Raw genomic sequence first — 15,946 nt, forward strand, 5'->3', positions numbered from 1 at the left:
GGGCTGTGGGGCAGAGATGGCTCTGACCTCCCAAGGGGGGCTGGGCTGGGATGCCCGGGGACCCCAAGATGGACCTAACTGAGGGGGTCCCTGTTGTCTGTGCCTGCAAGACCTGTCTTGGACTGTATTCCTGTCATCCAAATAAACCTTCTGCTTTACTGGCTGGCTGAGAGTCATGGTGAATCGCAGGAAGCCGGGGGTGCAGGGCCCTGAGTCCCCCAATACTCCGTGACAACTGGTGGCAGCGGTGGGATCTACTGCACCCCGTGGACGGCGCTTCCTGCAGTAAGTGACTGGGGAGCAGTAAAACGAAGGGGGATTGACGGGGACCAGGCGTGCTGAAGAGTGAGAGAGAGACGGTTATTACCCCTGGGAGTGTGTGACCAGCGAGAAGGACTTTTGCAGTAACAGGGTCCCCCGGGGGGATCGCAGCGAGTGGTCCCAGGGGCGGAGGAGTCTGCAGCTCGACCCTGGCAGAGAGGCGGTGACCTCGAGAAGGGCTGGCACACTAGGGGGCCCCCTGGGAACTGTGGGGAGCTGTGAGCACACAGGCCGGTGAGTGGCCAGCAGGAAGATGTATGCCAAGCGGCTTAAGAGCGACCTGGTGGAGCTGTGCAAGCAGAGGCGGCTGCGCATTGGGAGGCTCACCAAAGCACAGCTCATTGCCCAGCTGGAGGCGGAAGATCGCGCGAATGAACTGATCCCTGTGTCTCAGGGAAGCAGCCTGGCAAAGGCAGCGCAGGCACCAGTGTCTGTCCCAGCTGGGAGTGGTCAGCCGGCTGCTGAGGGCTTCCCGAGACCCCTCCTTCCTATGCCTAGGGGAAGGGTGGGGAGGAGCCCAGCAAATACCGAGGGCGCCGTGACCCCCCCGGCCAGCAGGGGGTCCCCCCGGCGAAGCTCGCCGGCCAGCAGAGGATCCTCCCGGCGGCGTTCGGCATCCGGGGAGCGGAATTGGCTGGAATGGGAGAAAGAGCTAAAACTGAGGGAGCTGGAGGATCGTGAACAACAGAGACAGCATGAACGGGAGGAGAAAGAGAGACAGCGTCAGCATGAACGGGAGGAGAAAGAGAGACAGCATCAGCGTGAACGGGAGGAGAAAGAGAGACAGCATCAGCGTGAAGAGAGACAGAGACAGCATGAACGGGAGGAGAAAGAGAGACAGAGACAGGAGAATGAGAGACAGCATCAGTGTGAACTGGAACTGGCGAGACTGAGGGGCAGCGAACCCCCGGCTGCGGTGAGTGAGGGGAGACCCAGGACTGCACGGAGCTTTGATAAGTGCATCATGGCCCCATACAAGGAGGGGGAGGACATGGATGACTTCCTGGAGGCCTTTGAGACGGCCTGCGAGCTGCACCAGGTTGATCCCGCGGACAGACTCCGGGTCCTTACCCCCTTACTGGACCCCAAAGCTGTGGCATTGTACCGCCAACTGGAAGAGGCAGAGAAAGGGGACTACGAGCTATTCAAAAAGGCCCTGCTACGGGAGTTTGGGCTGACTCCTGAGATGTACCGGGAAAGGTTCCGGAATCAGGATAAAACCCCTGAGATCTCATATCTGCAACTAGCCGCCCGCATGGAAGGATACGCCAGCAAGTGGGCTGATGGGGCCCAGACGAAGGAGGACCTGGTCAAACTGCTGGTACTGGAGCAACTGTATGAGCGGTGCCCATCTGACCTGAGGCTGTGGTTGGTGGACAGAAAGCCAGAGAACCCGCGACAGGCAGGCCGGCTGGCCGATGAGTTCGTAAAGAGCCGGTCAGGAGATAAAAGGGAGGAGTCCCAAAGGAGCAATCCCACCACAACGCAGAGAGAGAGTCACCATGGGACCTCCCCGTGGGAAAATACAGAAAAACCCCATCAGAGGGGAACATCCGGCATCAGGACCATCCGACCCACTCAAGGGGACCCATGGGACATGGGCTGCTACCACTGTGGCCAAAAGGGCCACATACGGGCCCAGTGCCCCAGGCTCAGGGACAGACTGAGCAGGCCGAACCCACAGAGGGTTGACTGGGTAGAGACCCAGCCCGGCGAGAGGCAGCATTCCCAGGGAAGGGGGGCTGGCAGAGTACCACCTGCTAAGGAGGGAGGAGAGCCCCAGGCTAGCTTCTCTGGGGGGCCAGATGCTCCGGATTCAAAGTTCTCCGTTTACAGGGTTGGCGCGGGGCTGTCCCTGCGGAGCGAGTGCCTTGTTCCCCTGGAGGTGGAGGGGAAGAAAGTTTATGGTTACTGGGACACGGGCGCAGAGGTGACACTGGCCCGGCCCGAGGTGGTGGCCCCAGATCGGGTGGTGCCCAACACCTTCCTGACCCTGACCGGGGTGGGCGGGACCCCATTCAAGGTTCCCGTAGCGAGGGTACACCTGAAATGGGGGGCCAAGGAGGGCCCCAAGGACGTGGGAGTGCACCACCATTTGCCCACCGAGGTGTTGATGGGGGGGGACCTAGAGGACTGGCCAAGCAGCCCCCAGACCGCCTTAGTTGTGACCCGCGGTCAGAGCCGGCAAGGGGCACTGCCCCCTGGCCTTGGGGGGGGTGCTTTGCCTGAGGCGCGGGACCCTAAGCTGGTGGGGAGGGAACGCCCAGGGACGCGGCTCAGGGAGGCTGCAGCTTCGGACCCAGCGGGCGAGAAAGAGCAGGTGGCCATCCCTGTCCCAGCTGCTGAGTTCCAGGCCGAGTTACAGAGAGATCCCTCCTTGCGGAAGATAAGGGACCTAGCCGACCTCAATGCGGTACAGACCATGGGACGAGGTGGCCGGAAAAGGTTCCTGTGGGAGAAGGGGTTCCTGTACCGAGAATGGGCTCCCCCAGGGAAAATGGAGTCAGGGGGGATCAGGAGGCAGCTGGTGGTACCCCAGAAGTATCGCCGCCAGCTGCTGTGCCGGGCCCATGACATTCCCCTCGCAGGGCACCAGGGAACCTGGCGTACCCAGCAGAGGCTGCTACGGAGCTTTTACTGGCCTGGGGTCTTTGTTACTGTCCGACAGTACTGCGGATCCTGTGACCCCTGTCAGAGGGGGAGGAAGGCCTGGGACAAGGGGAAAACAGCTTTAGGACCCTTGCCCAGCATAAAGGATCCTTTCCAGAGGGTGGCCAAGGTTAAAAGGGCGGCTCTGAACCAAGAGAGCCCAAAGCACAGACCTCCAGACTGGAGCGCTGGGAGAAGACCACAGCCCAGTTGGAGCCCCAGAGGTATGGGGGTGGGAAAAGGGCACAGGCCGCATAAACCTTCCCACATGCGAACTGCGAGTGCCATCAAGCACCCCCGACCTAAGGGGGGGCGTGAAACTGGAGGGGCCTGGTGTAATTCTCACCAAGGAATGGGAGGGATGCGGGGGCATCCATGGGAACGGGGGTAGGTTCGAACTTCCCCGGGTCACTGGCTAAAGTGACCCTGCTCAGTTCGGTCTCGAAGGGGGGAGAGATGTGACGAACTGGGCCTGTTCTCACGGTGGTCTGTGAATGCTGACAGGGGAGTGTTCTGGGATAGTCTGCATTGCAGGATGGGATCTGCCCGAGGGCGCATACCTGAGTGTGTAACATGAGAACCCAGGAAGGGGTTGAAGGGGAGGCGACTCCTTAGCCCGGGAAACTGAACAAAGGCTGTGGGAGGGGTCGCTGAAGGCAGAGTGCTGGAAGCAGGCAGGGAGAGAGGGCTGTGGGGCAGAGATGGCTCTGACCTCCCAAGGGGGGCTGGGCTGGGATGCCCGGGGACCCCAAGATGGACCTAACTGAGGGGGTCCCTGTTGTCTGTGCCTGCAAGACCTGTCTTGGACTGTGTTCCTGTCATCCAAATAAACCTTCTGCTTTACTGGCTGGCTGAGAGTCATGGTGAATCGCAGGAAGCCGGGGGTGCAGGGCCCTGAGTCCCCCAATACTCCGTGACAGGCTCACCATGGGGTGTGTAGCGGGGGCGCAGCATGGCCAGCCGGCAGCACGTAGCGGGCGGCCCCGTCGGGCTCCAGCGGCAGCTCGCAGGCATAGCGCAGGGTCAGTGCCGCCTCCTCCCCAGGGGGGCAGGTTACCCAGGGAGCAGCTGAAAACATCACCCCCGGCCCCTTCCTGCTGCAGCAAGAACGAGGTCTGCCCCCCGGCCAGCGCGTCCCTGTACAGCTCTTGTGCCTGCCGGAGAGACAGGGTCATCCTGAGATCCCCCTGCCCCCAACAACTTCCTACCCCCTGGGCAGTATGTCCTGTACAGCTCCCATGCATGCCAGGGAGACTCATGTCTGGAGGGCTGACAGCACCTCTACAGGACCCGACAGTGCACACGTGTCCTCCCCCCCTCGCCCCACTTCCTTTTATCCACACCTGCCACTTGGAGCATGCCGAGGCAGGGGTGGGACCTCTGTGGTTAACCCCAGCTTGGCCAGTGTGGGGTGGACATAGAGTGACCAGATGTCCCGATTTTATAGGGACAGTCCCGATATTTGGGGCTTTTTCTTACATGGGTGCCTATTACCCCCCACTCTCTGTCCCGATTTTTCACACTTGCTATCTGGTCACCCTAGGTGGACACCCCCCCCCCCCCCAAGGGAGTGTATGGGACTGGATGGACGGACAGACGGAAGGAAGGTGTGTGGGAAGAAGTGTGTGTGTGGGGAGTGAGCATGGACGGAGAGAAGGAAGGAAGGTGTGTGGGGTTGGACAGAGCATATGCGGGGTGGGCTGAGGATGGACAGAAGGGGGTGTCGGACAGGCATGGGGGTGAGGACAGATGGATGGAAGGAGAGGGAGTCAGAGCAGGGGGTGAGGATGGACAGCTAGCCAGATGGACGGGCGGGGTGCGGTTGGACAGGCATGAGCGGGGGCTGAGGCTGGTGGGATCCGGAGGCAGTTCTGAACCAACAATGTGCTGAATTTCCTGCTCTGGTTCCAATCCAAACTCCCACCCCTCCCCCATTCTGGGCCTCGCTCCCAGTGCCACGCTGGGGGGTTAGTCAGGGGAAGGGAGCCAGGACTCTGGATTCTATCCCCAGCCCCTGGGGGCCCCCTGAAGCAGTGCCAGGCTGTGGGGAACCTGGGTGGGTCACTGGGGGGGTTCACCCAGCTGGGCTGTCACCCTGCAGAGAACAGAGGAGGTTTGCAGAGTGGCCGTTCCGGGCGGAGGCGGGGCGGGCGCTGCTATTTACTTTCACTGGGGGGGGGGGGGGAATGGCCGCCATGAACCCCCCTGCCAGAGGCTGTAAAGTCCAGTCCTGGCCACAGCTGGGGGCTCCTGCCTGTCCCGGAGCCGGCTGGCCTGGGCCTGGCAGGAGTGAAAGACCGGCAGCAGGCTGGGTTCTCCAGCAGCAGGAACCCGGCTCTGAATGCGCAGGGAGTCTCTGTGGAGGAGCAAGGATCTGAGGGTGCCGGGGGTGAGGAACGCCAGAGCTGCATGACCAAGAGCGGCTTCAGACCCTGCTCTCGGGGACGGGTTTCATCTCGCTGCCGCTCGGCCAGGTGAAGAATTCCCAGCTCCGAGGTTGGACGGGAATGCTGGGATCACCCAGGTAACCCACATGCCTGGCAAGGCCTGGAATGAACTCCTAGGGAAACTGAGGCACAACCCCCCATCCTGCTTCAAACACTGGCTGCCATGGAAGATCAACCCCACCCTGGGGTGAGCTGTGCCAACAGCTAGTTACCCACCCCCAGAAACATGCGCCTTCCTTTCAGTGCGACCTCATCTGCCTGCCACCCCCAGTCCTGAGCTGGTGCCAGAGCAGGGCCTGCGATGCTGCTGTGCCCGCACAGAGCAGGTATTCATGGCTGGGGGCCAGGCACCTCTTTGGCTGCTCTGGGGTAAGCGCCATAGGCCGGGAAATGGCGGAGACCCCGGGAAAGGCTCTGGCAGGGAAGGGAGGCTGGTTGTTTGTCCCTGGGATTTAACTCTGACACCTAGTTCCCAGGCCGGAGAAAGTGAGTCAGCGTGAAAGCTACAGCAATTCACTGACTGCGACTCTCGCTGCTGCAGCTGCTTCTGGCAGAACGCCCGAGGCTGAGTCACTGTGCCGGGGGGTGAGGTCAGAGCAGGGAACAGGCCCCCAGCAGCCCCCAGAGCCCGTGGGAAGCAGGACAGACCCGGCTGGGCGCCACGGGGATGGGCACCGGGAGATCCATGCAGGGAGAAGTACGGAAAGGAACAGAAAGGGGCGGGGGAACTGGGGGTTGGATAGGGCAGAGCCACAAAGGTTTAGGGGTCACCTCCCTCCAACCCCCCAACCCTGCCCTGGCACGCAGGGCCCCCACATCCAGGGAGGGGAGACTCTGCAGGGGCGAAGCCCTGAGTCAGGGGGATAAGCCCAGACCTGGGGGTGAGGGCAGGACCCAGAGAGGACAGAGGGACCCTGGACCCAGGGGGGCAGAACTAGGGGGGGCTGATGGACCTCACCTCAGGGGAGAGATGCAGAGGCTGGAAAATCGAAAGTACTTTCCCCCGCTAGCCCCGCCCCACCCCACACAGCGAAGGAGTGTCTGCAAACTCCCCGCTCCCAGCTACTCTAAGTCAGGGACTGTCTGCAAAGTCCCCGTCCCCCCCACTGGGAGCCAGGGACCGTCTGCAACCCCTTCCCTCCACACAGCCAGCCATGTGCTAGGGTGCATCTGCAAACTGCCCCCCCTGTGAACTGGGGCTGTCTCCTGCCTGCCCCTTTGCTGCCCTCCGGGGCCATTTCACTGGCTGGCCGCTGTCTGCTCGAGCCACGCTGCCTTCCCCAAGGAGGGTCTGACCTGCCAGACACGCACATCCCCTCGTGCACCCTGGGGGATCCCTAAACCCAGCCCTGGGTGGGCAGCAAATGCAGCTGGAGCGTCCCCCCAAAACTCTGTTTGACTATGCTAAAAATCAGTGTCAGTCCCCAGGCTGCCCTGGCCTCATGGCCTCGGGGCTGTCATTTGTCAGACAGACATTGAACCAAACCCCTGGGGATAAAAGAGGTTTTTCTTTTATTTGCTATTTCTGCCACTTTTCATTTCAGCATTGTTGGCACCCACTCCCTTTCCTCCCCCCTTCCTGCCCTCCCCCTCACCCCCCGGTGAGACTCCCCACCCCACTGGGACTCAGGAAGCAACTCCTACCTCTCAGGGCAATGGGCTCAGGCTCTCTGCAGACTCTGGCCGCGTTAGTCACACTCTGGGCAACTCCCTGCCCTCACAGCTCAGCTGGCTGGGAGCAGCAGGGGCCTGTGGAAAGCCTAGGAGCTGGGAGCAGACAGGGGCTGCAGCGACGTGGTCTGCAGTCCCCCCTGGGGCCAAGGGAGGCGTGTTTGGGGCTATGGAGTGGAGTCTGCGGTTACTCACTGGGAGGAGGGAGTCCGGGCTGGCAAACCGGGGGGAGCTGGGCTGCTGAGTGGAGGGCCCTGAGCTGGGACCCAGAGCAGATGGCGGCCCGGTTCCCCTGCCATTCCCTGGGCAGGGTGTTATGGAGTTGGGGGAGACAAGGCCCTGCACCCCTGGCTTCCACGACTCTCAGCCAGCCAGTAAAACAGAAGGTTTATTTAGATGACAGGGACACTGTCCAAGACAGGTCTTGCAGGTACAGACAACAGGACCCCCTCAGTTAGGTCCATCTTGGGGTGGGGCCAGGAAGGCCAGAGCCCCATCTGGGCTCCCCTCCATTTTCCCAGCCAGTTCCAAACTGAAAACTCTCTAGCCCCTCCTCTCCCTTTGTCTCTTTCCCAGGCCAGGAGGTCACCTGATCTCTTTGTTCTCCAATACCTTCAGTTGGCACCTTTGCAGAGGAGGGGCTCAGGCCATCAGTTGCCAGGAGACAGGGTGTCGGCCATTCTCTGTGCAGAAAGGATCACACTGGCCCCCTAGGGCTCTGCAACAATCACACACCCCTAGACACTCGAGAAATGCATAGGGGAAACTGAGGCACCCACACAGCACTCAGAGAAAACATAAAGAACATTCTCACTTTGTCCCATAGGGGCACAGACCAGGCAGCGGGGAGCGGATTGCCTGGGACAGTTTGCCCCGAAAGCCTTTGATGCCCTGGAAGAGGAGGACACTAGGACCTGGCTGGAGGGCTGAGTCACCCAGAGGCAGCTGCAGTTCCTAGGGGGAGGGGCTGCGGAGTGAGAGGGGACGGTGGGAAGTAAGACCCCTGAGGAGGGTGCAGCACCTGGAATGAGCGATGCCCAGAGGGGCCAGGAGGCGGTGCCCTAGCAGCAGGTGGTGATGTGGCTGTACAGCGTGGCCCCCAAAAGCAATGCAGGGTGCCAGTCTGCAGTGAACTCGATGCACAATCCCGTGTCCTGCGGGAGGCTGGACAGGACGGACCATCCTGGCCCTAGAGCCTACGGAGCCGTGAATTTGGGACATGGGACAGGCTCTGTCCTGGCCCCCAGAGGAGGTCACACCCTCCTTCCCGCCCTGTCTCTCCAGGAGCCCCAGTGGGGTTGCCAGACTGGGGAGAGGAAATGCCCCAATGCTGGGCACAGAGCAGAGAGCTCCTTGGATCTGCCCTGGGGGAGCAGGGCCCATGAGCAGAGGCGGCCCAGTGCCCCATGTGAGCCCAAATGAGCTAATCAACAGGGGCAGGGCTACACCTGTGGCTGGGCAAGGATGCCACGGAGGAGGAGGGTGGGTCCTGGGGGTCGCCCTGGGGCCGGTGCGTCGGAAGGGAGCAGAGCTGGCTGGGGCTGGGAGGCTGCCAGAAGCAGGGTCACCAGGGACCCCCGGGAGGTGGCCCTGAAACCTGCAGCCCAGGAGTGAGCTAAAGGCTGGTTCTGAAGGTTCCATTTGCTGGCGTTTGGCCAATACACCTCATTAGAGGGACTGGGGAGGGCGTGTGCCAGGGAGCTGGGGAGAGGCCCTGCCTGGGACGATGCCCCACTGTGGGGGAGAGCAGAGACGGCTTCCAGACAAAGCCGGGTCCCACATCCCCTGTCAAAGCTGGCCGATGGGAACTGTGCTAAGCCCAGTCGCCTCTGGGATTTAGACACCTCGCTGCTCAGGCACCGAAGCCGGAACACCGTCCTGGAGTTCGACGCCATGCCAGGAAAGCCAGGGGAGGAGGGGGTAGATCCATATGATTCCTCGCCCACCTGGCTGTGGGAGGGGCAGGTTGATCCCCCTCCGCCTGCCAGGGAGACGGGATTTGAACCTGGGCTCCCCCTGCAGGACAGCGTGCTGACCGCACTGCGAGTGTCGCCCCTGGAGCTGCCCTGAGGAGCGGGTAAGGGGAGCTGCTGGGCCAGAGAGCGAGCGAGTGACTCTGGAGCCTGCAGAGCTCCCCGGAGGGCAAAGAGCAGGATCCCCGGCTAGTGAGTTATTGATCCAGAGAAGAACAGCTGCAGCTGGAGCCTCCCCCGGAGCTCTGGGTTCGTGTGCTGCAGCCCGGTGAGAGACCCAGGCTCCTGGCCTCTCCCCCCATCTGGCAGGGTGGGGAACTGAACTGGGGCGACTGCTCAAAGCCCTGGGGTAGAAGCCACAAGGAGCCAGCTGGAGCTCAGAGCACAGGCAGTGGATCTGGCCTTGTGACAGCTGCTTGGAGCTGAATGGGTTTGTATTTCTTTTCAGTGTCACAGGGACGGGGAGTCTCTGGGATTTGCAACACGTGCTGTGGAGATCCTGGCACCAGCCATGGGATATTTCTTACCCCGCAGGGACAGGCACCGCCCCTCACCTTGAACTTCACCTTCATGGAGCTTTCTGCCTGGCGACCTATAAAGAACTTCAATTGTGCCTGCCCCCACCCAGCTCCTGGGCTCCAAGGTGGGGGTTTGGCCCACCCCTAGGCCTGGGCTGGGCGCCAGCTCCCCTGGGTTCATCGCTGTTACACATCGGAATAACAACCCGCGTCTCAGACTGTCTGGGGGAGCTGGGCACCCAGCTGCCACCTGGGCCTGGAAAATCTCCCCCAGTCTTTTCCTTCTAGAATTGTTCTTTCCAATTTCAATGCCCTGGGATGGCAGCGTCAGGGCCTGTGTGAGCTGGGGAGAGAGCGTTTGCTGCTTCCCTGTCCCATTACAATGCCTCTGGGTCCTCACTCCAGGCAGGGCCGGGGGTTCCCGAGCTGCCGGGGGGCTGGACGCCCAATTCCCAGGTATCTGAATGGGAATCACGTGTCCCAACAGCAGCCGAGCAGGGACAGATTTTCCAGGCCTGGCAGCTCCTTCTCCTTCTCCTGGTGGAGCAGTGAGGGGGTGTCAGGGATCCGCACAGACCCAGAGCTAAAACGTCCTGCTAAACACTGCCCTGGGCCCATGCCCCGTGTCTGCCACCTGCACCCCACGTGCTCCCATCTCTCCGGGGCTCCTCCCGGCCTCAGCCAGACACCCCAGCGTCTGGGTCCTGCTGCTCTGCCCCACCAGAAAGCCGGAGCTGGGAGCTAATCCACCCGCTCAGGGCAGGCGGTCCCTAACCCTGCTGGGAACCCAGTGCCCTGGACAGTTGTGGGGAGCCCCGAGCCCCGGGACCCCAGCCAAAGCCAGGCAGACAAACCTGGGGAACTGCTTTATTCCAGCGAGGGGCTGGCAGAGACAGTTTCCGCCCGCAGCACCAAGGGCCTGTCTGCACAACGACCTTCCTCCGCTGTAAGTTACAGGGTCAATTTAAACTGTTTTCGTTAAACTTATGCAAACCAATTGGCTGCTCTTAATTTAGGATCCGGGGGCGGGAGGGAGGGCTCAGCGGGACTGGAGGCCCAGGATAGCTTGTGGGGAGGTATGGGGATGGGGGAGCTCAGCTGGGTTAGAGGCCCAGGGTAGCTTGTGGGGGGAGAGGGGTACGGGGATGGGGAGGGGGCTCAGAGCCCGAAGACAGCAGGGCCAACGCTGCAGCCCAGCAGGGTGTTGGCGGCTTCCAGGCATTCGCTCAGCTGGGGCCCTGCAACGAGAAGAGGGTCGGGGGAGACATCAGCCTGGGGGACAAAGGGCAGAGAGCTCACAGCCCGAGGGACTGATGTCGGGGAGCTGGGGGGAATGGGACGGGGAGCAGGGGGCTTGGAGCCTGTCTGTCCTGGGTCTGGCTGGGGGGCCAGAGGCTGTTAGGAAGCCGGGGAACAGGGGGCCCTGGGACCCACGGGGTACAGGATCTCAGGTCTCTGGTTGGCTGGACTGTGGGGTCCTATGGGGTAGGGTTGGTACTGTGGGCTTGTGGGATCTCGGGGTGGGCTGGGGGACAAGGGAGTCTCGGGCGGTGTGGGGGGGCTGGGCTATGGGGCATGGACTCTCCGGACAAGGACCTGGGCCCTGTCCCAACCCCCCAGTCCTGTCTCACCTGCTTGGCCCCACACCCAGCCCACAGCCTTGGCCTCCAGCAGCTCCCACTCGTCGCGCTGCCCCGTGGCCCGGCCGTGCAGCCAGACCACAGCCAGCACCGTGGCCCAGACGCTGGGGGCCACGTCCTGTGCAGGGGAGAGAGACACAGCATGAGACAGCGCCCAGCCCGTCCCCCCGAGCGCTGCCCATCCCCCTGCCCAGGGGACCCTCCTGCACTCCTCCCAGCGCTGCCCCTATCGCCCCGGGGACCGCCTGGCACCCCTCCCAGCGCTGCCCCCATCCCCCCGCCCTAGGGACCCCTCTACCATCCACAGTGCTCCCACCCCTTCCCCAGACTGAGAGGGTTCCCAGCACCCCCACTCTAGCACCGTGGACCCCCTACCCAGATGCCCGGTGGGATGCCCGGGGGTACGGAAAACAGCCTCAGAGAGGATCCAGCCTGGGCCTCCCCATGTCCTCCCCCAGCCCTGGGCCCCCTTGATCCAATGCTCTGATCCCCTGCAATGGGGTTCCTAGCTCCCCGCTGTGGGCCTGTCTCCCCCACTGGGCTCCAGGTTCAGGGGTCATTTGATCCAGTCGCTCTTAGATCCCCCCTTCCCCGAGTCTGGGTCACACCCAGTCTCATCTAGGAGCAGAGAACAGGCCCAACTCATGGCACCTTCCCCCCACTCCCTCGTCTCTCCCCCCTTCTCCATCCCCTACACTCACCTTACTGGGCATCCTCCCCCTAGCTGGTACTGGCCATGGGGAGCTCTGGGGGTGAGTGCCCTGGAGAAGGACGCGGGGGCGGCAGCTCTCAACTTGCACCTCCGAGCTGTTGTCAAAGTTGCAGGCCATGGACACTCCGGAGAACCCTCGGGCCCGAGCCATGGGCACAGAGGCGGAACAGCTCGCGAGGGAACACCGCAAATTCCGCCTGCGCAGTGCGGCCCCGAAGCCTAGTGGGGAAGAGGGACGGACAGAGAGGGACGGACAGACACGCAGACAGAGACAGGCTAAGAGAGGGAAAGGAAATCCCCCCCCCATGGAACCCAGAGCCAATGCACCGATAGGACCCCTCCCCCATGCCTCCCCCAGCTGGCCACCATGACACCCAGCCCCATCCTCCTCTCCCCCCAGCTCCCCAGAGTCAGGATTTCCCCCCAGCCCCTTCCCCCCAAGCTGGGACCCCTGGATCCAGCCCCTCCCCTGCAGCTTTCCTCCAGCTTGGACCCCTCATCCAGCCCCAGGGGACGTGGGGGCGGGTGCTGCACCCCATGGATGAGGGCAGGATGCTGGGGGGGGGGCGAGAGGCCCCCGCTAGCCAGGCCTGCTCACGACAGCGATGCGCCTGCCCCTCCGGTCCCTGCCTGTGGGGGTCGGCTTCTCTGTCTGGGTTCGACTGTCTGATTCTCGGTCTCTGCCCCCGTCTGTTTGGGTCTCCGATTCTGGGTCCATCTGTCTGTCCGTCCGTCCCACAGGCCCCACTCTCCCGGCTGGGATGGGCCAGGCCCCACAGGCTGGCTGCTCCCCGTCCCACCCGGCCAGCACGCGCAGCTCTCCCCCTGCCCTGGGGACAGGGGCACTGGGGTTGCCCTGGGGGGCAAGGAGGGGGCAGCACAGCCCCACAGGAGCTGGGGCAGGGAGAAGAGCAAAGGGACGTTAGCCCATAACCATGATGCCCCCCCCTCCAATGCTTCTGGATCCCTCCTCTCACACTGGGATCCCCCTGTTCTGGGATCCTTCACATAATTCCCTCCCCCTTCCCTCGCTCCAGTGCCAGGTTCCCCCCACAGTGCCAGGTTGGTTCCCCCTCCCACCCGAGCCTCCCCCTTGGATGCTGATCCCCCCCCCAGTGCCGGGATCACCGACCCCTCCAGGGTTACCTGTCAGCGGGATGTCCCGTCTCACCAGCGGCCCCTGCACCGGTTGCCCCCGCTCCGTGTCCACCCCCACGTAGGCCGTGAGGGAGCAGACGACCCCCGAGCTCAGGCTAGTCTCCAGCACCCGGCGCCGGTCCCCCTCTGACCCAGTGTCCACGGCCCCCTCCAGCTCCAGCAGCAGCGACTTGGCTGCCAGCCGGTGAACGGGCAGCCTGTGCCGGGGACAGAGAGTCACAGGGTGAGCCCCGGACGCCTGGGTTCCTGCCACCATGGGGAGGGGAGTAGGGGCTAGTGGGATAGTGTATTGGGTGGGGGGGGTGGGAGCCAGGACTCCTGGGTTCTATCTCTGGCTATAGGAGGAGAGTGGGGTCTAGTGGTCACAGCAGGGACGCTGGGAGCCAGGACTCCTGCTTCCTTCTGTGACCTGGGGCAGGTCCCCTCCAATCTCTATTATGTTGGGGGTGGGGATGTGGAGGGCAGGATCCAGCGGCTTGGGGAGGATGGGGACCAGAGGAGCGTTGCTGTCACCTGTCTCCATTCTGTGGCTGCAGGGGGAACTGCAGCTTCTCCTTGTAGGTCTGGTCCTGGATGCGGTACTGCAGGGTGACGCCCCCCATGGCAGTGTCTGGGGGCTGCGGGCAGAGAAAGGGGGTCAGAGGTGGAGTGCGAGGGGGGAGAAGATGCCCAGGGACCCCCCCAGACCCAGGTTACAGAACAAAGGGGGTAAATACGCCCAATTCACAGCAGTTGGGGGGCTGCCTAGTCAGCCCAACGGCCATCAGTAGGGTCAGGAGATAACAACTCCCTTTGAGATCAATGGGGCTGGGGTAGCACAGAGACCTCCAGCCCAGTGGTCACTGGTAGGGGACAGAGTTACTGATCCCCACGGAGGTCTCATCTACACTACATGCTGCAGTATAACTACGTCGTTCAGAGGTATGAAAAATCCACACCCCTGAGCTCCAGCTCCCTAGCGACGTAGTTACACTAACCTTAGCCCTCCTGTGTAGACAGCGCCGTGTCGGTGGGAGAGGTTCTCCTGTTGGCTTAGAGCGTCTTCACCAGACGTGCTACAGTGGCGCAGCTGCGCTGAAGTAAATTTATAGCGTAGACCTGCCCTGAGATCAATGCAGCCAGGCTAGTGCAGAGACCCCACCCCCAGCTCAACTGCCATCATTAGGGGTCAGAGTTAACATTACTCACTGAAATCAATGGGGCTGGGGTGGCACAGAGACCCCCAGCCCAACAGCCATCATTAAGAACATGAGGGGCCATACGGGGTCAGACCAAATGTCCACCTAGATCAGTATCCTGCCTTCCAACAGTTTAAACCTGCTGCCTATTAATTTCATTTGGTGACCCCTAGTTCGTGTGTTATGAGAAGGAGTAAATAACACTTCCTTTACTTTCTCCACACCAGTCACAATTTTATAGACCTCAATCATATCCCCCCTTCGTCATCTCTTTTCCAAGCTGAAAAGTCCCAGTCTCATTAATCTCTCCCCATATGGCAGCCGTTCCACACCCCTAATCATTTTTGTTGCCCTTTTCTGAAACTTTTCCAATTCCAATATAAGTTTTTTGAGTTCGTGTGACTAGCTCTGAACACCGTATTCGAGATGTGGGTGTACCATGGATTTATATAGAGGCAACATGATATTGTCTGTCTTATTATCTATCCCTTTCTTAATAATTCCCAACATTCTGTTCGCTTTTTTGCTGTCGCTGCACACTGAGTGAATGTTTTCAGAGAACTATCCACACTGACTCCAAGGTCTCTTTCTTGAGTGGTTAAAGCTAATTTAGACCCCATCATTTTGTATGTAGAGTTGGGATTATGTTTTCCAACGTGCATTACTTTGCATTTATCAACACTGAAAAAATTTCATCTTCATTTTTTGCCCAGTCACCCAGGTTTGTATAATTTGGTGGTGCCCAGAAAGGGTCCAAGCAGAGCCGTCCAGTCCATAGGACTGACCAGGGCAACTGCCCCGGGCCCCGCTCTTCAGGGGGATGCGGGGTCCAGGGCGGCCTGGGGGATTAGCAGGGGGCCTGGTGCCGGCAGCAGCAAGCAACCCGGCCCCAGCCCGCTCCGCTGTGCTCTGCCCTCCCGGCGTCGCGAGGGGGAGGAAGCCGGAAAGAGGCAGGGTGGGGGCGGGGACTTGGGGAAAGAGGTGGAGTGCGGGTGGGCGGAGCAGGGCAGGCTGGGGCTGGGTCACTTGCTGCTGCCAGTGCCTGGCCCCTGCTACCCGCCCAGGCTGCCCTGGACCCCGCGTCCCCCTGAAGCGGTTGCCCTGGTCCGTCCTATGGACAGGACGGTTCTGATTAAATATAAGCCCAAACATTGGTGGAGCCGGGCCCACGTTCCTGAATATTGGTGGAGCACGGGCACCACAGGTCCATATAACTCCCCGCCTATGCTGTGAGATCCTTTCAAAGCTCTTCGCAGTCTGCCTCGGACTTAACTATCTTGAGTCGTTTTGTATCTGCAAATTTTGCCACCTCACTGTTTATCCCATTTTCCAGATCATTTATGAATATGTTGAACAGCCCTGGTCTCAGTACAGACCCCTGGGGGGACACCACTATTTACCTCTCTCCATTCTGAAAACTGACGATTTATTCCTACCCTTTGTTTCCTAACTTTCAACCAGTTACCGATCCATGAGAGAACCTTCCCTCTTATCCCGTGACAGCTTACCTTGCTTAAGAGCCTTTGGTGAGGGACCTTGTCAAAGGTTTTCTGAAAGTCCAAGTACACTATATCCACTGGATACCCCTTGTCCACATGCTTTTTGACCCCCTCAAATAATTCTAGTAGATTGGTGAGGCATGATTTCCCTTTACAAAAACCATGTTGACTCTTCCCCAG

General features: G+C 61.3%; 2 protein-coding genes across 2 annotated transcripts in view; both read right to left on the reverse strand.

The window, feature by feature from the left end:
* The window catches only part of LOC128846739 (von Willebrand factor A domain-containing protein 5A-like), a 27,483-nt gene extending 17,850 nt beyond the window's left edge, over positions 1-9,633 (reverse strand). Inside the window, 4 exon segments of the mRNA XM_054045989.1 lie at positions 3,897-4,018; positions 4,020-4,124; positions 6,376-6,423; positions 9,616-9,633. Of these exon segments, the coding sequence (XP_053901964.1) occupies positions 3,897-4,018; positions 4,020-4,124; positions 6,376-6,423; positions 9,616-9,633 (293 nt within the window).
* The window catches only part of LOC128847089 (von Willebrand factor A domain-containing protein 5A-like), a 30,798-nt gene continuing 23,435 nt past the window's right edge, over positions 8,584-15,946 (reverse strand). The window contains 5 exon segments of the mRNA XM_054046426.1: positions 8,584-10,817; positions 11,211-11,337; positions 11,921-12,150; positions 13,078-13,286; positions 13,603-13,706. Coding sequence (XP_053902401.1) covers positions 10,738-10,817; positions 11,211-11,337; positions 11,921-12,150; positions 13,078-13,286; positions 13,603-13,706 — 750 coding nt within the window. The 3' untranslated portion in view covers positions 8,584-10,737.

The sequence above is a fragment of the Malaclemys terrapin genome, chromosome 12 (genome assembly GCF_027887155.1).
Source record: "Malaclemys terrapin pileata isolate rMalTer1 chromosome 12, rMalTer1.hap1, whole genome shotgun sequence".
NCBI classification, from domain to species: Eukaryota; Metazoa; Chordata; order Testudines; family Emydidae; genus Malaclemys; species Malaclemys terrapin.